The sequence below is a fragment of the Sparus aurata genome, chromosome 23 (assembly GCF_900880675.1).
Source record: "Sparus aurata chromosome 23, fSpaAur1.1, whole genome shotgun sequence".
NCBI lineage: Eukaryota > Metazoa > Chordata > Actinopteri > Spariformes > Sparidae > Sparus > Sparus aurata.
Window position 1 is genome coordinate 21,947,798 of NC_044209.1, and position 25,825 is coordinate 21,973,622.

Here is a 25,825-nt window from a genome sequence, read left to right on the forward strand (position 1 = left end):
TATGTTGTACGTGCCTTGTTTGTTTTTCTTTTTTTCTTTTTCTTTTTTTTTTGTCCTTTCAAGGTTTTATTGACAGGACAGCATAGAGAGACGACAGGGGGTGGGATGAGAGAGAGAGAGGGTGGATGACTGTGGCGTCATTGATAAATTAATTGATGATGAATGAGGGCTGCAGGTCGGACTCGGACCCCAGGCTGCTGCAGCGAGGACAGGGCCTCTGCTGATGGGATTCCTGCTTTAACCAACTGAGCTACTAGGGTACCCCGTATCTTTGTTTTTCTTTTGATAAAATTCATTAAAAATCATAGTTGTGAAACTGACTTACGTTTAAACATGTAACACACACTCTTCGAATGGCTTTAAACAGCTAATACAAAAACCAGTTGTTTTTTTTTAACTGTGGGATTCAATTATGAACAAACACTGCCAGAGAAAAGAGATCAGACTGAAGGAGGTCTCTATGAGTCATTTTAATGAATCTACTGCAGAAAAAAAAATAAAACATTTCCAAAATGTATCAGCTAAGCAGACAGTCTAACCATGTTTTGAGTCTGAAAGACATTCACGCTGGCAGAATGACACAACGAAGCATGCAGCCTAGAATAATGTAGACCATTATGTTTCTAACTAACATTATGATCCAGGGGATGTTATAATTCATCTGTTGTGCAAAAATACAATTTGCTTCTTTCAACCAAAAAACACAACGCTTCTTTCTGCTTGTGTGACCCTGTCGATCACCTGTTTGTTCTTTGTGTTTACAGTTACCATGCTAATACTAGTGTACATCAGAATTACAGCTAACACGTATGAGCTGCAGGGTTACAAAGAGGAGACCTGTGTGGAGAGTATAACCCTGCTGAGTACACATGTTTGTGTTGGTGAAGATGGGTCGTAGAGCACCGTCCTCAGTCCTTCTTTCTTAAGTTAAAGTAAAAACTTGCTCATGTTGTAAATTAAATCAACCGTAAGTGTATGACACACACAGTGAAGGTTTTCACACTGTTTGAGGGTCTTTTTATGTCCGAAGGTTTAGGAGTTCAGCTGTGGAGGAGGGATGTAGGAATTACACAGGCTTCTTACCATGCTGCCTTCTCCATCATGTTAATATGTATACTGACTGCAACAGGTGCATTGTCAAGGACTGCTGTGTGAAGTATACTGAAGGACTATGAATTACTTCATGACTATTCTGTAAGTGTTTTCTCCACAAATTAAACAAAAAGAAAAAGTAAAAAAAAGTAAAGCACCTTAAAATCTCAAAGTATTGAACAACGTGGCCATGCCTCATCCTCCATCTGCTGAGTGCTCACATGTGTTTTTCTGAAATAGCTGCAATAAAAAAGTAAAAATAAATAGATGAATAAATAAAACCTATCAATAACTGTACAGTTGTACTTGGTGCCATATTCAAGTGTTCTCTGAAGGAGTATGATGAGCTGTTTGCTGTTCCGCCTGACTCTCACCACCGAGTGGCGCTGCGTACCCGTAACTCGTGACCTGCATCTGAAGCCTGGTCACACTGAGCTGGTATAAACTCTGTGGTGATAGCAGAGAAAGGTTTTTGCAAGGAGCCTCCATTGTTTTGATAATGCCTTAAAAACTGTTTGTTTTTATAAATTTCCAAACACCCCTATATTAAGAGCTAAAGAGAGAGTGACTGGTGCATGTCAGGGTGGATATTTATCATTTTACAGTCTCTGCAGACCAGTACGCAATCTACACATTTAAGTTGTATTCAGAGGTGGTGATAGGGTGTCTGCAGAGGTTTGTGCATTCTATTTGGTGGAAACTTGAAAACACTGAAAGTCTTTAAAGGTACAAATTCATCACTATCATAGAGTAACACAACAAAATACTGAGGTCATCAGTGCAGGATCTGTGTTTCCTCCATGTCCAAGTGAGGTGGTTGAACTTCTACAGTTAAAGTGCTGCTGCTCATACCGAGAAATTCAATATTGTCCGTCGTCTCATGATACACTGGAGCTCTACAGTCTATGTCTGTCGCCTGCCCCAGCAGGGAACATGCAAGGTCCTGTGTGTGGTGGACAGGGCTGGATCCTACAGGGTCATTCAGCCTGGGACCACTGATAGATCCCTGCTGGCTCTGATTGTGCCCTGTGCATACCGACATGTGGCCTCCAGAAGAGGAGAGAGAGCTGAAGGTGGTGTGATACTGCGGCTGGCCGATGGGAGTGATGGAGGAGTGGATGGGTGTCTGGGAGCCGGTCTGCTGTGCGGGATCTGAGTTGGTTTGAACACTCAGGGATGGAAGGGAGTAGCCAGAATTGACTGTGGAGCACAGAGAGTGAGAGTTGCTCATTGTGGGGACAGTTGCATTGTAACCCACCTGTGGAGCCTGACAAATCACCGGGAAGCTGCTAAAGGCAGAGCTGAGGGCCAGGAGGGACGGACCTCCCTGAGCATGCGAGTGGGTCATGTAGGGAGAGTTCGGAGTTGTTCTGGAGGTTTGGAAGGTGCCACACGGGCTCTGCAGCCTGTGGGCCGCGGCTCCTTCTCTGTCGGAGCAGCACAGGTGTAAGCAGGATGACATCGGGCTTGTAGAGCGCAGCAGGGTGGGACTTCTGCCCTGGGAGGACATCCCACTGCAGCCCCACACATTTCTGGCAGGGTGGCTGATTGCTTCGTGATGGAGGTGCAGCCCCGTGGCGATGTTTAAAGGGACATGAGGCTGCCAGTTGCTGGAAGCAGTCACACTAGGACTTGGAGTCATCGGTGTGGTATAGGAATATGTGGAGACAGGAGGTGTATAATGGAGCATGGCCATATGAGACGGCAGGAAATGCATTATGTTGTGAAGCTCCTTGGCCAGGTTGGCTACTTCTTGGTTCAAGTTGTTCACCTGAAAGGAAAAAAAAAATACATTTTTTTACATTTCTTTTTTTTTAATCTTAATATTTGTTACTGAGGTGGCTTGATCCTGGGGTGCATTTTCAGCCACACAAACGCCCATGAATTATCACACAAATATTACAGGAATACTGCAGGTAGCCCTGTGTTTCTATGATTCTCTGCAGTTAAATGCTCAGTACATAATTTCAGCTACTGGGGGTCTCTACGAGTGGCATGTGGGGGGCTTAGCCTACTAGCTAGCTTGACAGGAGAGACGCAGGTAAAAGAAACAGAACCTCTGGAAGAATGAACACCCAGAGTCATAGCGGATTCTGCTCTGATCCTGAGTCGTTGACTGACAGAACAGGAGCTCAGAGACGACTTTTTTTAACTTTTGGGCTTAAAAAGTGTATTTATCCTTCCTCCTGTTAATCAACCTGACTGCAGCAGTGACCCACAGTTTATGTACTGTAATGTTAACTGCTGACTGGGGCTGGAGGGGGAATGTAGTCCCACTTTACTTAGTGCACATACTATTTCAGACAGGAGAGGGGACAGAGGAGGGAGAACCAGAGTGTTTGGTGAGTGCTGAATTCAGTGAGAGCAGTCATGAATTTAAACACGGACACACAAACACACATACCCCCATTGCATGCTAGCTTACGGCCAATGTACAGCAAAGAAATCTGTCCGTTCGGGGTGAATAAAACACAAATATGAGGTATAAATGTTGACAGGCAGGATAATGTTTTTGAAACGCAGCCTCAACGCTGGGCTAACAAATGCAGTTTTCAGATATTTTAAAGCAGGAATCAAACATATTACATATTTAAAGACCACAGGAAAAAATGGAGCATTGGCATGTTTATGTTCACAAGTTCATTTAACCCTATTTCCCATTTTTATATTACGATGTTGGATCTAATATTGACCATACCTCTTTGTTCAGTTTGCTGATGTTCTGTCTCACTTCCTCCGTCTCCAGAAGCAGGTGAGCATTCACCTGGAACCGATCTGAAAAAGGAGGAAAAACAAAAGAAATGCAGCTGATCTGAGATGGACTATACCATATGACATCCGATCCCAAATGAGTAGGATTATAGGCACTGGTTGAACATAGAGAAATCAATGTATAAAAGTGTCACAAATCTGATATTCTCCTATGCTTTTTCAACGTTGCATGATTTAAAGTTCAGTGCTTGTTCCTGAAAAGGGTTTTTAATCAAGATGTTTGCTGTCCCCAATCCAGTGTAGTTCACAATCATCCATCGCAACGCTCAGGGGGACTTTACCTGTTACATTAGTCTTTGTCTCGCTCTGCTCTACATTAAATTGAAATGCGTGACTGTTGTCCTCAATTCCATCCACGACCCTAGAGGAGACACAAATCAGTGTTAGATCATTTTGAAATAGATGCAAACTGATTCGCTGCATCATATTTAGGGTAAAGCCGGATGAAAAGCTTACCTGGGGCTGAGGTTCAGGGGACTGACACAAGGTAAGGATGGCATGAGTAACCTGGTGGGCCGATGGTTGAAGCCCACGTCACTGGTGAATCTGGGCAAAGGGGACGGACACTGCTCCTCACTGGCAAATGGCTGAGGAGAGGGGCTGCATCCTCGACCGTCCTGAACAGGTGATCGACAGAGGCGGAGCGCGTTGATGTGGCGGAACTCCTCTCCTAACAGGGTGCTGAGGCAGGGCTGGCGAACAGGGCTGCCCACTCCGTGAAGCAGAGGCACTCTCCTCTGCTGAGAGTGTCTCACGTCTTCTCCATTTTCTTCATCATCTGCCTCGATAATGAAGGGAAGTTTATGGTCCACAGACGCATGAGCCTGAGGAGGTAATGGAAAAAGATGTTTTCTTTCATTTGGGGTAATACAGAAGCCCTGAGATGTAAAATGAATAAATACATACATTATGATGATCCATTTTCAATTTCTCCAATTTTTTAAAAGTTTGTAAGGATGTGTGGAAAAAAAGTTTTGCCAAGATTATTCTTTTCTTCTGACTGTAAAAGTTTTGACAGGAGGATTTTTTTTGTTTGTTTTTGTCAAGATCAGTTTTCAAAAGAATATGTTTTGTAATACTTCATGCACAGTGAACACAAGATGTGTCAATAATGTAACATGGCTTGATAACATACAATTTACAGTATGTACCTGGCGTTTAGTGTGCACGGAGAAGTTAAACCTCACTCTCACTCTGGAACTTAAAGAAATATTATCCTGGCAAAAGAAATAAATAGAAAACAGTTTCCAAAACTTTTTACGGATAAAAAAAAAAAAAATGGAAACAGATTTTTTCCCCGCCCTCATTTGCCTCTCAGGGCTTCATTATAGAAATAAGAATACGTAGTGCTTGATTATTATTACCATTATTACTATCTTTAATAATTGACTGATACAGTCGAGGATCTTATTTCTGGTAAAATAACACATGTACAGTCAGTGCTGAATCAAAATGTAAAACTGAAACAAACAAGAGACTGCTTCACTCTCACGTAAATAAAGATCGCGCTGAAACTGATAATTAATCACCTCAGTGAACACACATACCTGAGACTGCCTGGAGGACCATGGGAACTTCTTTACTCCCTGGAGATATTGAAGCCGAAATGCACAAGAGATTACACAGATATTCTATATTTGGTGGAGTAGAGGTATGTTGTTGCTAACGAGCAGATTGATTCAATGTCTTACGTCAGCTTCACTGCCCTCTCTCAGGTTATAGGTGAGGTTGTGATGGATGTCGGAGCTGAACCGGCTGCCATACTCTGGGTAAAGCTCGAGGACCTCCCTCAAGGCCCTCACACTGATGTACTGCAAGTCACAGTAGGTCAGCGCCTTCACATCTGCATTTGTCTTGATCACCTGGCCGTGATCCGGAAGGTCAGCCCCAATAAGATCACCTTTGCCTGCAGGGGGGCGGGTTTCAATTAAAACAGAGGCGTTACAACAAGCTGTGCAACAGCTGAAAAGAAAGGAAATGTTTCCTATTTGATGCACACTGACCAAGGATGGCCTGCACCATGCCATCTTTAAGAACCTCCAGGGAACCCGAGCAGACAAAATAGTTTGCCTGTAGAGCATCTCCGTGACGTATAAGGTATTCCCCTGGCGCACAGAAGGAGGTCTTGATGTGCAGGGAGAGGGAGCGCAGACACCCTCTGCTTGCTCGCTCAAACACCGGCAGCTGCAGGATGTCTTTGTTAAGGTGCATGGCGATGTCAGCCCGCAGTTCATCTGGGAAGTCGTGCAGCAGCTAAGGAAGAGGTCGAGAAGAAATAAGTCTTCGCCACTGAAATGCATTCGATAATAGAAATGAATCTGCAAAACACCGTCACGTCTCTGAGCCATGTTATTGTCCCTTTTTACTGATTTAGAGCAGCAGATTTAAGCAGCTGCTGTCATTATATGATTGTGATTTTAAACAAAACGTAATTATTTCAAGCCAAACCGCAATGTTTTCCCTGAACCTAACCAATTGCAACTGTACAGCGAAGGTCAGGTTTGCTTGTAGAAAAAAAAGAAAATCACTCTCCGCTCATTTGAAGTACTTAAAGACCGAACATTTTTAATTCTCAAGACTTCTCGTTGGAGTTGCTGCCGCTTTAACAGCCGGAAGGATCATTTTAATACTTTAATACCCACGGCTGCTGAATACAAGACCAGAACAAAGTAGAGATTGCGATTTTACAGGTCGTTGCACTCACATGATGTGCCAGGCTGCTCAGTAAAAACAGACACGAGGTGTTAAAGCCACAACGCTCTCAGAAACCAGCAGCTATGTCTGTTACCTTCAACAGTGAATTAATTATCTACAGATGGTGGTGGCGAGGGTGTTAATGAGCATTCTCTCTATTTCAACTCCTACTCTTGTAATTACAGGGAACTTCTCCTAGATCGGCCCCAGCATTGTTACTGAAGTTCTATTTGCAACAATGTGACGTCTACTTAAGGAAGTAGAATAAGACTCCGGAGAGTTTGAGGTGACCCACATCTTACGGATGACATTTATGAATGTAGAAACTAGCACCCACACAGTCTGTTCTATTCTGCACAAAAAAAGACGTTTCTGCAGCCCACACATTGAGCAAATCCCACACTGTAAAGTCACTTATTAAAAAGAGAAGAAAAAAGTTTTTATTATGACTATAATATTACGATGTATCACAGCCAAGCGCTTCAAATCTGCGATTCTTTACCCACCTCATTGGCGTTGATGCCGTTGTTGACCGACCAAGTGGCTTGAAAGTACTCCAGCATCCTCTGCTTCAGCTGCTGAGGGAGCCGATGCACACGGATGAAATCCTTGAGATCCTTCATCCGGGTGTGGTAGAGAGAGCGCCGCGAGTACATGCGCTGGATGATGGCTGTCACGTTACCAAAGACCACTGCGTGCATCAGGGCTGGAGGCAGGAGAGCGAGTGAGATCATGACATCCTCAGAGCATTTGTCAGAATTCTGGGACTTTTTGTGTGATCCACAATAAACTCACCGCCCATGAGCATAATGCAGATGGAGAAGATTTTCTCAGCATCTGTGTTGGCACACACGTTGCCAAAACCAACGCTGGTGAGACTGCTGAGGGTGAAGTAGAGGGAGGCGATGTAGGCGCTGGGCATGGAGGGCCCACCCATGGTGCTGTTGATGTACGGGGTCTCCAGACGCTTTCCCAGCTCCTGCAGCCAGCCTGGGGAGCGAGGTCAGATGGTGGTTGTGTAAGAGTGATGTGGGTGTCTAAGGTGACTAATCATTGTTTTTTATTTTTTTCCTTGTGTCCGCCTCAATGGAAGACCCTTTCTCCTTTGGCAAGTGATATAATGGGTAATGGGTGATATAATGTAGACTGATTGATTCATTACTGGTGATATAATGGAATTACGCTGTGACCTGGACTTCCTCTGTACTGAGAGGAGAAAAGCTAGAGGTTGAAAGAATGCTGAAGGATTCAGGCATTCAAGCATGACCCGTGGTCCTGGCCCTTTGGGATCGCCATGAGACACTCTAAAAAATGCCTCCGGGCGGCCTAATGAGTGAGGATGAACATTATACTCTTGATTCAGTGGCGCTCACCTATGTCCCAGGTTACGGGGTCACTGCTTTCTATCTCCTTGCGTCCGATGACGTACCAGACACAAGCCATCCAGTGAGCAAGCAGAGCAAACACAGACATGAGCAGGGTCAGGACCACAGCGCTGTACTGGGAGTAGCGGTCCAGTTTCTGTAACAGGCGCAGCAGACGTAGGAGACGAACGGTCTTCAACAGGTGCACCAGCGAGGTCTAGACAAAGACAGCAGAACATTCAAACTTGTCATATAATGTCATAATCAGATGGATTTAGCTGTAAAACCTGGGGCCCTCTTTTTGTCTTTTAACTTTGATTCAGCTGTCTCTATTGAGAAGCCTTTGTTCTGAATTTAGAAGTCAGAAAAGTTTTTAACGAGCGTCAGATTCAACAAAACCAAGGCCGAAGTTAGTGAGATGTCTTTGTGCGTCAGCTGAGGCCTGTGGCAAAGTAAGTCTAATCCATGAGAAGCACTAGTGTTCATCTGGAGGATAAAACTGAGGCGAGCACGCAAACAAGGATGCTCAGTGAAGTGGTTGAATGTGGAGGGATAATCATCTCCAGTCCGATGCTCTGAGGGCAGAATCTGGACTAAAGTGTTGGCTGGTCTTAAAGTTGGCCAGGAAACTAAAAAAACCTTGAGTGCTTAGTGAACTCCAAGCAAACAGTGCCCTTACCACTGTGATGTTGAAAGCGTAGAGAAGGTCAAAGGGCAAAGCTGCGATCAGATCCACAAAGAACCAGGTGGTGCAGTAATGGAGGTAAATGGATCGGGCGTCGTACACCACCTGACCTGACTGACTCACGTAGGTGGTGCGGAAATTCAGGATGATGTCTGAAAAGGAGCACAAGCAAAGGAAATACATCACAAAACAGAAATAATACATACAAAGAAAAAACGTTGCATGATTCCATGAGACGTTTAGGCCTAATCTGAGTTTACTAATTATAATAATCTATAAAGAAATTCATTATCTTCAGTCTTAAATTGTAAAACTCTTCATTTAATTTCCTGATATTACAATAATAGCTGCAGTAGCTGTTAAAGGTGCAAAATCTAAGAACTGGCCACCTGTCAAATTCACATTCAAAACAAATGAGGGGCAGCGTATCAGCAGAGTAACCGCTAACTGCTGCTAACAGTAGTTGCCTTATCTAGTTAGCTCAGTTAGCCGTGCAGCTAGTGATTCAGACCAGAAGCTTGGGGATCAGGGGGGTTCGAGTGTTTCCACCACCTGGACTGTGACGGGTTGGGGCTAGCTGGTTAGCATGCTAACATCAGTGGATATCTCTCCAACACAATATATAACCAACATGATGTCAAAAGTGCTGTTTATTCAAATTCTGTTTGTAATTTCGAGTTAGTTTCCATCTGAAATTCTAACACCTTTAAGGAGGTGAATATTGAAAAACTTACACTTTAAAATACCTTATTATTGATATTCGAGGCCAAACAAAAGTATGTGAAAGCAATTTTCAATATTGTAAGACTTTTATTTGGAGAAAAACTCTTTCTAGTACTTCACTGAGCATTAGAAACGCACTAAATTGCAGCCAGGAATAATAAGTTAGCAGTTTATTTAAAATTTCCCTGGCAGTGTATTATTAAACCTTCACTTGCAAAGACATTGAGACTGAATGGAGTGTGTGCGTGGACTTAAATGAAACTGGTTCAGGAACAAGTGTTCATCATTTAGCCTCCACTCTTTATTGAAACTTGCACTAAAAATAATTTACTTTCACACATAGGCAGCCCGTTAATCCAGGTGAGTTCATTTTGGGCACGAGTGTCACTGTCTGTCCCCAGACAAACTTGTTGAGAGCGAGGAAGTCAGCCTCATGACAGATGTGCTATCACACTTCTTTCGGAAGGGAAAAGTGGGACGAAGTGAGAGAAATCTAATTATGATCGGTAACCTGGGGCAACAGAGACACGCTGCGTGGGCGAGGAAAAGGTGGGAGGTGTGGTTATGTTTAAGCCATCGCCAGGGAAACAGCTGCTGCTGCACTTGGAAAAAACTGTATTTGTTCTTAATTTAAAGCGAACATTGTTGTCTCTTCATAACGCCGCTCAAGATGCTTCACCATAAAGGTCAGGTCCGCTGGTGCGCAGCCTGCAATCAGTGTAGGAGACGTTACTTTAAAATTATATGGGCGCAAACCACCAATTATCTTACTGAAAGAAGAATACAATCGCCTACTATTTAGAGGCAGGCTTTTGTAAACTGGAGTTGTTTACAAGTTGGTGTTCAAATTCCTTTTTTATCAAATGACACAACTACAAACATTACATGATGTATTAAAAGGGCAGCACCGCAAAATCAAAGATGCACATTTCTCCTCTTCGCTGTAGCTGTAGCGCTTGGCTTGCGCGGCTCTGAGCGCCAAAAAACATTTTTGATTTTGGGTTGAACTGTCCCTTTAATCAAATATAAATGCGTCATACCCAGGATGAAGAGCATCTCCACTGCTATGTCACTGCCTATAGTGCTGCGGCTGACAAATGAGTGATGGTCGCTGCCCTCGTCGGGACTGACAAAGCAGATGTCGTACGGCACGGCGACGGCAACATAAAAGGTCGCCAGCAGAATGAGCCAGTCCCAGAGAGCCTTCGAGATACTGTAGTGAAGCAGGATGAAACGTGACTTCTTCACGGCCGCAACCTTGTACTCAGGTAGAGACGGCTTCTGGAACACGCTCTGAAAAGGCAGCACACATAAAAGTCACAAAAAGATCCTGAGAGCAACGAAGAACTTGAGGAGGGAGGACACTAAGATTATAAATGTACTCATCTGGCGCCGAGCCTGAACCACGAACGCCGCCGTACAATGAATTCTTTGGAGAAATTAAACCAATTTTTATTCAAAAAGAAAAAAAAAAAGGATGTAGAATGGAATTTTCCTCAGTGCCTGCTGAGGTGGTGCTCACACGCAGCAATTAGCTCAGCATGAAAGACTGGTTAGCCAGGGAGCCTGATTATAATCATCCACTGCCATCATCGTAAACGTACGTTTCTCCGTACATTTTGAATAGACTTGAATTAATTCATACATATTTATATATATATATATATATATATATATATATATATAATTCCTTTTGCAATGGTTTGAAGATGGTCATGGATAAGAAGTGAGGCACATTCACTCATGATGTTTTTCACTCACATCGGTCAGTTTTCTCTTGCCCCTCTTAGAGAACAGGTTGGTCACTTGTTGCAGGATGGTCCTCCCCCTCGCTCGAGCTTGGGAAAAGTGCGACCTGTGGCTTTTCCTGCTCTGGTGAGCAGCTTCTGACAAACCTGCGAGCAAAATCAAGACACTCACAGATTAAAAAGGCAGATCCAGTCTTAGGCTTAAATCTTCATACAAGAACGTGCAGCACGACATTTTGAAGTGGGCCAATCACCAGCCAGGCCTCACCGTCTCCTTGGCTGTAGTGATGGCTCTTTCCGTATGATTCGCTGATGTCCTTGAAGGATAACAGGAACAGCACCACCTCACCTTTCTCATTCTTAATTGGCACGATATTCAGGAGGCACCAAAATGGATTCCCTGCAGATGTTGGAAAAGGTTTTGCACTGAGACCACCCAACAATACATTAAAGACAGTCCTAACCCCCCAAATATTGCTATTAAACAGTGTGTGTGTCGACTCAAGACCTGTCCTCACCATTTTTCCTATAAAAGCACACTTCTCCCTGGTACTCCTGCTGGCCCTCCAGGGCTTTGTCCACCTGCTGGATTACACTCTCGCTGGTTTCGGTTCCGTGGAGGAAGCCGCAGGTACACGTTTTCTGCATCACCTCATTCCGAACGAAGCCGGTCAGCTCACAAAACCCGTCGGAGCAGTACACGATGGGGTGGCCGTAACGACCCTGAGCATTACCCAGGAGGAAGTTACTGTCTGTGAGGGGATTTTGAAAAAAGAAAGGTTTTTAGGTAAAGCTACTGTGTGACCTGGAGAAATGATGGAACAACAGGGGGACATTTTGTGGTTTTCAAAGCAGCTCTGAGAGCGTAACGTTCAGACGAGGCGACCACGTTCGTTGGTTGACTTTCCTCCTTCCGTACCTCTCCAGATTTGACTTATTTGTTGAGGCACTAAAACAGAAAACAACCGTTGTTTTTTTTTTCTCTTTATCTGAGACATTCTATTTGCTTTCAGCTCACCAGCCCTGAAATAGTCTAGTGTACATCAGAGGGGGCTTTGAAGTAAGCTGTTGGTGTGCATGAAGTCTGTAGGATAGATGCAGGGTCCCAGCTGGCTCCATGGCAGACCAGCGGCGCTTTAGCCCTTAATTAGCATGCGGAGCGTGGTCGCATCCTGCCACTGGTTCTGCAATTGATTTAGTATTTACACAGCCACACACATGCACACGCACACACACACACACAAAATGTTGATTCATATTCACTTTTGGGGACTTTATATAGACTTATATTCATTCCCTGGAGACTTGCACATAACCATTACCTTAACTTTAACCCCTGACCCACAAATCAGCTTTTTTAAAATTTGTTTTCTCAAGATAACTCAATCATTAACTCAGGATCTTGAGGAACAGCATTAAACTAGATTGAGCCTCATGTCAGTTAGCTAGTTTGACTTATGTTGCCTCCAGCTGACAAATCAACATTTGCATAGATTCAAGTGAAAAGCTGTGGTTTATTCTTTATGATTCCTTATTTCTGCAGTGGCTCACACACAATAATAATAATAATAAAAAACTAAATCGCACAAACCCTCTAACAAAGCATCGAAGCATATTTTAACGAAAACTTTTAACATTCAGATATTGGGTAACAGCACACGTTCCCATGAGAATGCTTTCTGTGCGTCAGGAACGCTCTTTAATGCCAGAGAAATAATGAAGGACACGGAGAGCTTTGTGAAATCACTTACAACAGAGAAGAAAGCCTTGTTTGCAAAAAAAATAAATAAAAAAATCTCCATTAACATTGTTACTTACTGCTGGAAGGTCATTTGAGGGCATTAAGTGTGGGCGGTGAAGCAGAAGAAAATAATCATGAATTTGCAATTCGACCAAACTCAACACTGAAAGTTCAGCTGCAAGATGGTGTTTGTCTCTTTGGTAACCGGACTGTGAAATAGTCTGAGTGAATCCATTTTTCATACGATGCAAAAATTAAACGATACGGGGTCACGCACTGGGGTTTATTGTGAAGACATGGCCATCACTCAGTGACTAAAGCACGTCTGCTTTCATTAGTCTGCACACAGCCCTATATCCCTTCAATATTTAGACAGACAGGCCGAGTCAACTGAGTGGTGTCTTCTTTCATTTCATTCAGTTGCTCTCTGAATGCGGATGGATTCGATTTCAAATAACCATCTTTGTTTGACTATGCAGCAAGAACACCGTACAATCTAGCGATGACATAGCTGCAAAGACAACACCGAGCACCTGCACTGACTGGTTTTAATGAGACTGATTCTTTGTTTCCTGCCTTAAACCTCAGAGTGTAAACACACACACACTGATAATGCCACTGTTTATTCAGATGCATGCAGCTATAGATTCACCTGATGCAACGCTTTTACGGAAAAACCAATCCCGGCAATGGAGGGGCCCTTCGACATGTGTGTTTGTCCCGGAGGAGAAGACATGCGTCCAGTGATGTCTGATTATTTTCTGTCTGGTAAGTGTGCACCAAATCTCGCAAGAACCTAACTTATGATCTACTGTATCTGTGCTTGCGTTGCCATAGCAATCTGTGCAGGAAAAAAAATAAAACATATGGCAACCCTGCAATTTGTATCAACGGGGGGTTACCAAGACACTGAAGCCTCTGGAAACTCAGATGTAGCCAATAAAGTGTGTGCCGTATTATCCTCAAATCCGATTCATACTTGATTCTGCATTCAGCAGCGGACCTGAGTGACTCTGATTGCTCACGTGCTCACAACCTGAATGATGAGAGGACTTAAACTAAAGTGCAGATTTTTCTCCAATTACCTCATCACCCTCGCACATCAATTATCAATATTGTGCAGATTAGTCGGGCTCTTGTCTCTCAGCTGTCGCCCGAAAGAGCAGAGGCTTATCTCCACCACATCTTTCCCCTCTCCCTCAGCCTGTTTCTATGGCTTCATATTATTCAGAAGAAACTTGACAGCCATCGCAGCCTGCTGGCCAAAGAACTGTGCATCAGTGGTTTCTTGTCAGTAAGTGCTCACATCCAAGCGTAGATAGAACAAAAATCAGTGCGTGTTGTGATTGATTATGTAACAAAAGAACTGTAATTTCTTAGTCAAGTGAATCCTTTTTTTTTTTTTTTTTTTTTTTTAACCATCGTTACACTTTCCAGTCCTACTGGCCGTCCTCCGAGTGTTTCCTTCCACTTAAGCCGCAGTCACTCAAGCGCGGTGGTTCTCGTCAATAATTATCCATGACAGCACTTATGAAGAGGAGAGAAATGCAATGCCAACACCTACCCATGCAATTAGCAGAAGAGACTGTTGGCAAAGGAGTGGGGGAAAAAAGCTACAGCTCTCTGCTGCTGCTACTGTACAATTACATTACTGAAACAATCAGAAATCAATAATGCTCTTGACCAACAATATAAAAGTACCGTTCAAGACCTTGATGATATTTCAATAGCTTCATGACTTAATGCATAACTCATTTTAATTAACCCCCCTGTTCAAATAGGGTCACATGAATACCTGCATTCCCCTGAACCCTGTGTCACTCCATGATTGCACAACATATTTGTATTACAGTGTATTCTTTGGCAATGTGACACCGGCTGAAATAGACTTTCAGGCATCGGCGTCTCCTCACAAAGATGTCCTCACACAGAAAAGGCTTTTCAGTTCAGACTGAGTGAGATTTCAAGGCAGTTCTTTGATTGAATAGTGCTCGGCTCTGCAGCCATCTCTTTGTCAGTTGGCCCCTTCACCTCCCACTCAGCGACTTAGTCAATCCGCACACGGTATTGTGGCAGCTAAGATTCAGAAATACGATGTGTGTGTGTGTGTGTGTGTGTGTGGGTGTGTGCGTGTCTCACAGACGGTATGGACGATCTGTTTGTCAGACGGAGAGAGAGTGTCATCGCGCTGAATTTGTTAAGTTGTAAATGACATGCAAGGTCCAGACCCTTAAATACACTCTCACGCCTTCCATGGTGTTCTGGAAAGAGCTGTCTAGTGGTGCCTGCTGATGACTTTTCTACTCTGTACTCATTCTGAGGCATAATGAGCACTAACAGAGACTGGTACAACAAAGCTTAAACCAGCAGTCCTGAAAGAACAGTCCTTACTGTAGACTGGTAAAGTTGCTGTTCCTGCATCTATCATTTATATTCGGATGCAGACTGCTTTGTACACTTTGGAGACTCCAAACAGGGAAATAATGTGATGTTGTAAAAAACCTAATGTTACTGTCTGGAGGGTTCAGATTGGCAAAACGTGTTTTCATTTGATCCCCATGTGTGATGATGGTCAAAGTCCTGTTGTGCCACATTTATATCCAAAATCTTACATATTATCATTTTTAATGCAATCATATGTACAGTTTAAAAAAAAAAAAAATTGTGTGTATTAGTATTAGGATGGGCACAATTGTCATGTGCAATTGTCATTCTTGGTCATATCTGCATGTGAAAGAAGTGTATTGTCTTTCTAATTGTTCTTATTATTATTTTTACCCCACTGTTCTATCATTCTTTTTCATCTTGTTTTGTTATTTCATCATCTCTCGCTGAATCACCTTTTTTCCCCATCTGCTTATGACTCTTGAGCTGCTGTAACAAGTAAATTCCCCCGATGAGGGATCAGTAAAGTCTTATCTTATCTTGTCTTGTCACTTCTCAGTAATCGGCAATCTTACACATTCAACCTTTACATTTCTTGTGGTTGCAGAGTGTTTAATTAGTTTTTTATTCGTAGTGTTTAGTGCAATTCTGTCATTTCTCTTTCTGGAATCACATACTTGTGAAATGAGTGACACTACACTGAAACAGATCTGATGCTGATCTATTTTGGGCAGCAACAACACGAGCCAATTTTTTCATCCTTTTTTTAACACCTCCGCTGCTTCCTTTGGACCTTGAATTTTGTTGCACTTCTCCTGCGACCATAACACCGTCCGTGGCACAAAAACACCAAGAAGGATGTACAAAGCAAAATTCCAATAACACGAATTTACCAGTATATTTTGTGACAGTCCACAATAATAGAACCGTAAAAGTTTAAATCGTAAGAAAAATATGTGAGAAACATTTTAAACCTGCTGAAAACATACTCAGTTAAGTGTGTGGATGAAGTGTTGTTCCTTGTTTTCAATCTGAAATAACAGAAAAAGACGAAAAAGCGTAAGATCTACGCCTCCTCATATTGCTGTTGAAGAATACCATGGACGTTTCTTTGTTGGATCGTTTTATAAAAAAAAGACCTTGAAGGCAAAAAAAAAGCCACACGGATCTCAACAGTGAAACATTCTTATAAGCAGCACTGTGGCTCAACAAGTGGCTCTTCAGCTCCACCGTATCATCCGAGACTGAGCTGTCCGTTCTCCATTTCTAGTGCTGGTTCACTGTCATATAATAATCTTATAACTGGATCTCACTATTGATGGACACACTTGTTGACAGCAGTGTTTTTCAGTGCCAGTCACAATCCTAAAGTGGGTTACATAAATGCCAAAGGCTAAAATCCTAAAAGCTGCAGCGGGCTTGGCTGGTGGAGCTGCAGCTTTAGAAACTGAGATTCATTTATTGGCCGGATTCTTGATTTTTAATTCAACAAAGTGAATCTCTAAAGAAGAAGAAGAAGAAGAAGAAGAATGAAACACAATGACTGCACTGTTTTCATGATGCAGCACGCTAAAACAAACAAATGTGTGCACAACCAAAAAAGGATGATTTTATTGCCAAAAACTAAATTTGAATTGTAGTCTAGAAATGCTGCCGAGTGACACGTGCAATGTAGTAATTATTTTTCTTTGACAATTCCTAAAAGCACTCCAAGAAATAACTATAGAGTGAAAAGAATATAAAATCTCCTCCATAATATACTTACGAGTGCCATCAAAGTGGTTTGCGATGGTCTCCAAGAAGGTGTTCTGCGGGGCGAGGAGGCCCTTCATCACAGGCATCTTGCACCGGACTGAGAGAAGGCTGCGTACTCTCAGGCAACAGTTTCCATTAGTTGACTTCCCAAAGAGGATCAGAAAAGAAAAACCACGGCCCCTCTTCCTTGCGCTGTAACTCCACGGTATTCTGGAGAAGTCCCGGTCGTTTCTGATCTACGTTGTCGAGAGGAAACCTCCTACTTGCGCCCTACAGAAAATCTACAGCAGGAGAGCTCGGAGGTGTTGCAGCAGCGCTCTACAGCTTCTCCCTCAGTGCGGAGATCTCAGCTGCTTCAGTTGCGCATCCCTGTTCTCTCAGCACTGCCCCAGTATCACAGTGAATCCTCAGCTTCCCTCCTGTCAGTCTGACTCCCCTCACCATGGTTGGTGCCACATCAGAGTCCCCTGCCTCTCTCTCTCTCTCTCTCTCTCTCTCTCTCTCTCTCTCTTTCTCTCTCCCTCCCTCCCTCCCTCCGTCTCTTGTAGAAGAGCCTGGACAGACCTGCTTTACTGCACACTGTGTGTTCTGTTAGTTATCTCTCTCACCTTCTCTCTCTTTCTCATGCAAAACCTGCATCCTCCTACTTTTGAGCTCCCCAGAGAAGTTATTAGGCATCACTTTCTTTCTCCGCCCGCTCTCCCTTTTTCTCTTTCTCTCCACCTCTCCATCGTGTCTGAACCTGGAGAGGACATACTGCTCCGTTCTGTTCTGCTGCTCAAACGGTCGACCATTAAACAGTTGCAAACAAAGAGCCCATCCTGTGCACTGCGAGTACTGTGAAACTCGCAAAAAAGAGAGCCTTGGATTTTCTCTTTGTTAGGACTTTTATGCAAAGAATAATCACTCTCTTTTATGGACATATGGAGGTCAGAGGTCAGGCTTAAAAAAAAAAGAGCAGAACTGGATGATGATTCACGGTCCGTCTCAAGGACGCAAAAGATCCTCGACTGCTAAGCTTGATGTAGACGGCAGCTTGAAGGATCTATCAGCTGGCTGTCTGTATCCCCATATGTATTTCACATTTCCCTCGCAACCTATAATGTGCATAAATAAACACCCACGCACAAACACACACATAGCGGTAGTTGCTGTGTTAGCTTCCATGTATACCCACAAATGTACCGATGGCATTTCTAAACAAAAACACACATCCTTGCACAGCATCCTTGATCGTTTCCGCTTTCCTCGAGGTTCCGTACAGAAGAGCGAGGCTGCTGCGCACAATCACACACCCACTGAGACCTGACGTTTCATTAATGCATAGCTCATTATAATCACATCCACGAAAAAGCCTGTTAAAACCAATGAGAGCTTCCATATCATAAGTTGTTTCAGTTTGGGCTGTTTGCAGAGATATGCTTCACTTTCATACTGATACACACAAGAGTCATTTCATCAGATGTGATGCATTTTTACAGCCAACACAAGCATTCATCTAATTATTATGATAAAATAACCACATTAAAACATTTTGCTGAGCCCTCCGCAGTGTTTTAAATGAGCTTCAGATGCCTCAGAACTGAGAGCGCAGGCAGACAGCTGTGGAAAACAATCTGGCTCCCCTTAATTTGTATTCACAGCAGTTTCAATCAGGACCGTGGAAGATAAAATGACTTCTGTCCTCACAGGAGCAACAAAACAGCAAAATGTCCTCAGGAATAAAAAAAACAAAAAAACCCAAAGATTTATTATTGTGACTATCATGCAGCCTATTCTGTATGTGTCAGCACAGCTTACCGTTGGCCCGAGAGGAAGTTGAAAACCAGAGTATCATTCAGCATCAAAAAGCATCTTCCCGGAAAAAAAAAAAAAAAAAGACTGTTACTGTGTTACGTAAGGAGGAGTAGGACTTTGGGTCAAGTCAGTTAACAAATGGAGGAAAATGAATCTGATAACATCCAATAATTATAGTTTTCTAGTCAGAAAAAACATCTCTGGACCTCACTGCAGAACAGCTTTGTAGAACAGCTGAAGTAGACGGGGTCTCATTTAAAATGTAAGTAAACAACTGGAAAAAAAGAGACACAAAACACAAGATGGCCCCGTACAGCTCCTCAGGTGTAATCCAAATGTTAAGCGTAGCTGCTAAGCTAAAAGTGACTAAATTGAATGACCAGATTTTCATTTTTGGGTGAACCTATCCTTTAACTGCGAAAGGTAAATAAATACATTGATTAATGGTGATCACTTAATATCCCCAAGGTTATTGGTGTAAATCAGTCTTTGTTTAATATCTTGGTGAGCAAATGTGAAAACATTATAGTAGAACAGTTAAATATAGATTATCATGATCCTCCACATCATCGCCTTCCTCCCTTTTAATCATATCAGCACCATCTTGTGGTCTTCTTTACTCTCACACTGTGATCCGCTTTCAAGCAGGAGCTGAGATGCTGGGCTTTGATTCGGTGTAACTGCACCAGTTAATTGGGGAGTGGGGGAGGAACAACAATTCTCATATCGCCCAAACTGCACTTTGGAAGTGGACTTAAGGTCACTGTAGGCAGTTTCCAGCTGCTCTTTAGATTTTGAACCAAGTGAAAAAATGTCTCGCTCTTTAGAGAGTTTAATCCCTACAAGTTACAGACATCCTGTATTCTTTTTCCTAAAACCGACACAGTTTTAAATCAACCTGTTGCACCTTGAAGTTTTTTGATTCTCAGCCTTTTTGTCACAGTAATAGACTCTATATAGGAAAGAATTAGAGTAAAAAAAGAAAAACCTGATTTCAGTCAGGTTGACACAACATCAGCTACTTGCATCTGCTTGTTGTCAAATGCTTCAGTGATGTCAGGAAGCTGATGGATTCTGAGCGCTTCCTTAATATAACCTGTAAGAAATGTTTAGCTCTAATCCAAGGAAACCCAAAGATGTGTTGACAGCGTTACTTTTTTTTTTATTACACCACAATGTCGTCTCCATATATGTACAATATTTCACATGTTTCCTGCACCACATTCAAAAAGGCACTATTCAAAGAAAATCACAAAATTGTTTTCTACACGACAGAAATGTACATTTTATAAATTCACTAAATAAGTCCCATACTCTCTCACAATGAAGTATTTAGCTCAGCACAGGCGTTGTGATGGTAGTTCCTGACTGAGACATCCAGTCCATGTACTGCTGCGCCGCCCTCTCTTCAGTCCTCTTCCCCATGGTCAGGATCCCTGCTGCCTGGTTGGAGCCATGGAGGAGCTGGTGGAGTCGGCTCTGCAGGCGATCCTCTTCGTCTCTGCGTTTACCCAGAGTGAGGATGCCGGCGGCGGCGTCTCCGGTCAGCGGTCCCCCTGAGGTCCTGCTGCCAGAGCGACACAGCAACACGTAGAGGCGACAGGAGCGGGCTGGTTGTCTGCAGCACTCAGACATGCTGTGAGCATCACATGCCAGTTGAGACAGCAGCAACATCAACACCAGCACCAGGACCTTCTGCTGGGCAAAAGAGATGTGTTCATACTGATACAAGATGACGACAGGAACAGAATTATTTATCTGCATGTCTTTGAAATGTCAATCTTTTTTAATAAGTATGTTTTACACATGTATTACAAGCTGCTGAGCAGTTCTTATTGATCAATTAATACAGAAGCCTGAATCAGGGATGGATAGACAAACTCCTAAGAATAAAAACTGAATTCATAATAAGATGATGCTCATTTATATTTATAAACACAATTCAATCCCAGTCTTGAGTCATGGATACACAGAGTCTCAGCAGGACCAGCTGTTAGGGTAATGGTACTACACACGATTATTGATCTACACACAAAGAACATGGATCATCACTTAATCTCTATTAATATCTCACTGACATTTACATGCTAATACCTTAATCTCTTGTCATAGTGGTATTACATAACAAAATCATTTCCAAGCTAATAAAATGCATTTTGTTTTGTTAAATGCATGTCATGTGCATCTATAGTAGATTATCTGGTTTTACTGATCTGCCTAAATTTCAGAAAAATTATTATTTTTGTTTATGTTGATAGAAGAACAAAAAAGCGGAAATACTATTTAAAGTCACTGAATAAAACGCCTGATGCCTGCTCAGGAAGTTTATCGACCTTTTCCTCCTTTGATTATCTACTCTGCCATCCGCACTTCCCTCATTACGATGCCTAAAATAAAATAAAAAACCACTTTAAACATAAAGTGAAATCTCTGATGTCAAGTACTCATTACAAATGCAATATATATATATATATATATATATGTTGTTTTTTGTACATAAACTTTTGATACGTAGAAACACAACAAATGTATCAAAATACTTCTACCTCTTCTACCTCCGTCTTGATGAGGTCAAAATAATGTGGAAATGTGAAGGAAACAATTCTTGAGAAAAATTGATATAGAAGTAAAAAGACAAGGTCACAAACAAACTCCTACACTAATACAACTTTTAAAACAGTGATTTTGCAAATTCCTCACTAGTTTTTAGATTTAAAAAAAAAAAAATCTAACTCGGGTTGTCTTACCCTGTTAGACGTGTCCATCCCAGTAGCCTTCTGGAAACTGGTGGGGAGCCACATCATCTTCTGGCCAGTGTGAGGTGGAGTCATCTGATCCTCTGATGTGCCGGGGAAAATGACAAGTGTCTTTTATATTGTTCTGTGATGTCCACACCGATGGACGTCACTGAGGGCCAACCACAAACACAACCAATAATTCTCTTGCTCATTTGAAGGGCTGATGTCTAGCTCTTTGCCGTTAATTAGTCTCCTGAGGTAGATCATCTCCTAGGCACTTCTCTGGACCTTTGACGAACTGCAGGTATTTCTTTGTGGCCGCATGCCAAAGGTCTACGAGGACATGCCATGATAATGAGTGCTGACGGACACAAGTTAATTAGCTAATGTATCCTATGAGTTCTATAATATAAATATAGAGAACGCCCGGATGCCCTTTCTCAGTTTGTAATGACAAGCTATTTCAAAAGCCATGCTAATGAGGTTCTGGGGGCTTTTTTTCCTCTAAGACACACCAAGAGCAGTTTTGTGTGTTTTTCTTGCTCCTACAAAAAGTGTGTGCTGATGACGTGAGCAGGGTTGACGGATCCATGACACCCAAAACTTGGAGTAGGCTCATTTCTTGTTATACTGTCGGCTTTATAAACTGTCTCTCTCATTAGTCGACATAGCAGGATGACAAAAATCATTTGAAAGCATTCATTGACTTTCAGATTGTTGCTTCTCTTCCTTTCTTCCTCACAGCCACTTACTTAATATCTGTTGCCATCTTATGGACAACAGGGAGCACTGCTCTAAATAGACAAACTCATGCGTGATATGATAAACGGCCTACTTCTCGTTTCTTCAGAACAAAAGAATTTTAGATCGGCAGAATTAACAAGTGCATCGCAGTGCGTCAAAAAGGAATCGATAAAGCTTTTGGAAGGCTTTATTGATTTGCTTGGGGTTCGCCGTCACAGCCGCTTTCAAAATGCTCCAAAGAGCCCGTGACGTCCGTATGAATGCAATCGAAAAAGCCATTCTGTGAATGTGAATCCTGCGTTACTTAAAGTATTTTCAGCAAAAATGTCGCTCCACGTGCCGATTGGTAAACTGCTGAATGACTAAACGGGCATATTTCACTTCCTTGTTATAGACATTAAAGAGGAATGAATGAGAGGAGACAGGATAAACAATGAAGCCAGTTTTAATGGGCCACTTAAAGGAGCTTTTACAGAATCCACACTCACTTTGCAGTGAAACACATGTCAGGTTATTGTTTTGACCCTCATGTTCGTGGCACTAACCCGTAATCCCTCGTTCCGGTCCCACATGCACTGGTTGTCCTGATCGGCACCACAGAACAACAGGTGTCAAATCACTGTCTATGCGGAAGTTACTGTTAAAAAAAGAATCTGAATATCAATAGAACTAACAACAATTATTATAATAGCAATCATTAATGTCCATGTCTGCAAGAATTATTATAGCAATATATGTTCCTTTTACATTTTACATACAGTTTACATCTATATCCATTTTATTTTGTGGTTTTTATCGACAGCAGTACCATGTTCCTGTTGACCCTCGACCTCTAACAGGCCGGGGTCACATATAACATTTGTGATTGGCTGGTGAGCTCCGCCACTTTTTCGGACGTGGGCCAGCTCCACCCTGGGGGCCGAAACACCAAGTCACGTAACGTCACACACACAGCCCCTGGGGAGGAGACGGGGAGACCCATTTGGGGGAGAGTCCAGGAATGCCGGAGAACTTAAATCCTAAGGAATGACACCGGAGATGTGTGGGGGCTCGATGGAGGGCGACGGCGGCGAAGGGTGCGAGAAGTGCATCGATGTGACTGAACGCACAAACAGCTGCAGTTTTTTTTTTTTTTTTTTATTCCCCTATCTCATCCCTACAGCTCCCTGGTTTGTGCTGTAATGGTCGTCTGTGACTCCTACAGAGCTCAGCCTGGTCGAGCTGCTCTAAAAATGAAAAAGGAGTGGGGGGGTGGGGGGTTTGTACTTAACATTATGGTTCAAATGTAGGGGGGGGAGGAGTGTGAGCGTGACAAAATAAAAGCTCAAAGACATGCCAAGGAGTCTCTGGAAACCAAAAGGCAATATGTGACAGAAAATGCCAATGTGAGGTAAAGCCTGTACCCACAGAGCTAGAGTACATAGTGGAGGGGCATGTAACTAGCACTGCCCAGAGAGAGACACATCTAACTCACTGATCCGTCTGCTCAACACAGTCCTATGCAGTAGCACACGCCAGAAGTTTGTGAACGCGCAAGAGAAAACAGAGGAGACCTAAACTTCTTGGCTCAGATGGAAGATTATCTTCCACATCGGCGAGAAAAGTAAACATTAGCTCTTCCAGTTTTTTCTACCCCTTTGGAAACGTGTTACTGAAGTGTGAGGTCTCTCTTTATTTTCTCCTTTCAGACTTGTGTTTCACTTCTAACGCGACGAGCCTTCCTCAGCATCATCATCTCTTTAATCCTCTCCGCCACCTCCTCCATCTCCCTGTCTATGCTGGCCTCCTGCTTTTTGTCTACGCCCTGCTGCTTCTCCGTCTCTACCTCGCTCTCTCTGTCTCTCTTTGGGTCAGTTTCTCTGTGGGCACAGGCTGCGGGTCAGCAGGATCCCACAGGATCCTCGCCGGCCGTCTCTTTCTCGGGGAGGGTGTCCAGAGGACCTGCTGCCCTCTGCTGCTGGCTCTGGTACTGATACTGGAGCTGGGGGATGGGTGGGGGTTGAGGATACGCAGGTGGTTTTGAAACAGTTTGAACCAGAGGGAGAGCTGGTAGCTGGGGGTTTTGTTGGGGAAGGGGATGGAGATAAGCCTGTGGTGCGGTGTGGGATATGGGCTGAGCTTGGGGCTGATGCAGCGGTGGGGGCTGTGGGTAGGGCTTAGCCGGAGGCTGCTGCTGTATCTGGACCTGCTGCGGCTGGTGGTGCGGGTGGTGTTGGAGCTGGGGGGAAGACGCTCCGTTCTTACTGAGCCCACAGGACTGAGCTGCACAGTGGATCTGACGCAGAGTGTCCAGGGCCTCGCTCTTAGCGTGCTTCAGCAGGTCTGCCTGGCCCTGATATGGAGACAGAAAGAGAGTCAACAACACGTATCAGATGATACGATTTTAAGGTCACAGAAATAACAGAAAACATCTTTGATATGCATTCCCTCAAGGCAGCTTTTACACATGGAAAACTGTGCTGTACTCTAATGTATCAGGAAGTTATACATTTGTAAAATAAATGCCAGAATTCGAAGGTAGCTCCAAAAACAGAGGAGGCAGCAGAGGAACCGACAACTGCTGCTCTTTGCTGTCCTTGGCTGAGGACTTCTGAGGAGTATATGCTCATTCTGTCGGCCAGCAAGTTAAGTGACAAAAAAAACGGAAATGAAATCAAAAAGATTATCTAAGCCATGTCATCTTGTTATAATTTATGTCCAACACTTGCTACCCCTCGTAATCCTTGTTATAAGTTGTTTTGCATGGTTATAAACATTTATAAAGCCTTATAAATGCAATATAATGTCTTTTAAATGTGCAATAAAGATGGTATATTTCAAAAGAAGCTCTGCCTGGTTAAATAAAGGTGAAATAAAAGTGATCCGGTCTGGTAGTGGAATAGGCATATTTGTCCCTGTAGTGCATTAACTAATAATATGCAGAAGAGGGCAGTATAAACCCAGTGAGTGAAGGCCCCAGGTCGCCTGCCAGCTCTTCACACTGCTCCTCTCAGTTGGTGCACAGTGCTGTCATATGGTGATAATGTTATACTACATTTCTGCTCTTTATTTGGGAGCACCCCAGAGATGAATCGCCGCCATATGTGGAGGAAGCGGTCGGGGCAGGCATCCTGCTTTACTGCACTGTCAAGTCAATCTGGGCCACTGCCATGGCTGCCTGCCTCCTTCAGCTAGCTGTCTCTGCCATGTGGAAATGTGGTACAGTCTCCTCCACAGGCGGTTATTTCTGTGTGCGAGAGGTGCAGCTATTATTAAAGCCGGTCAAAATAAAAAAGGGAATCTGACCACATGCTTTTATGAACTCTCTCCTCTTCGATGGTCTTTAAATACTTGACTCTTCCCCTCAGGCCTCTCTAAGCCACAACCCCCGCTGGTTAAACATGTCTGCTCCGCGCTTCCTCTACACCACCATCCCTCCAACATCTGTTCATAGAAAGCACTTCTCGTCTGTGAATCTACATATTTTTCCCCTCCCCTCCCACTCTGGACTCCGTCTGACCCGCTGTGACAGCTCGTTAAGTTAACATCCCTGTGAAGAGGCGCAGGCTGACCCGCTCTGCACCGGACTCGAGTGTAAATGGTGAAAG

The 25,825-nt window shown here is 43.3% G+C and overlaps 3 protein-coding genes across 3 annotated transcripts in view; all 3 read right to left on the bottom strand.

Moving 5' to 3' along the window:
• Positions 1-446: 446 nt before the first annotated feature.
• Positions 447-17,445, bottom strand: kcnh4a (potassium voltage-gated channel, subfamily H (eag-related), member 4a). Its single transcript, XM_030406492.1, has 16 exons — positions 16,970-17,445; positions 11,597-11,830; positions 11,347-11,478; positions 11,092-11,225; positions 10,371-10,623; positions 8,602-8,759; positions 7,932-8,139; positions 7,354-7,548; positions 7,065-7,264; positions 5,868-6,117; positions 5,556-5,770; positions 5,412-5,450; positions 4,321-4,688; positions 4,146-4,225; positions 3,791-3,867; positions 447-2,863 (listed from the first exon to the last, which is right to left on the bottom strand). The coding sequence occupies exons 1-16, from the start codon at positions 17,043-17,045 to the stop codon at positions 1,868-1,870; spliced, it is 3,615 nt and encodes a 1,204-aa protein (XP_030262352.1). The 5' UTR covers positions 17,046-17,445; the 3' UTR covers positions 447-1,867.
• A 2,487-nt stretch (positions 17,446-19,932) lies between these two features.
• hcrt (hypocretin (orexin) neuropeptide precursor) lies at positions 19,933-22,376 on the bottom strand. Its single transcript, XM_030407441.1, has 2 exons — positions 21,504-22,376; positions 19,933-20,451 (listed from the first exon to the last, which is right to left on the bottom strand). Exons 1-2 carry the CDS (start codon positions 21,585-21,587, stop codon positions 20,089-20,091), a joined length of 447 nt encoding a protein of 148 aa, XP_030263301.1. The 5' UTR covers positions 21,588-22,376; the 3' UTR covers positions 19,933-20,088.
• Positions 22,377-22,665: 289 nt separating this feature from the next.
• LOC115575401 (inactive phospholipase C-like protein 2) overlaps positions 22,666-25,825 on the bottom strand; it is a 68,382-nt gene continuing 65,222 nt past the window's right edge. The window contains exon 6 of the mRNA XM_030407439.1: positions 22,666-24,570. Within this exon, the coding sequence (XP_030263299.1) occupies positions 24,118-24,570 (453 nt within the window). The 3' untranslated portion in view covers positions 22,666-24,117. The remainder of the gene's footprint in view (positions 24,571-25,825) is intronic.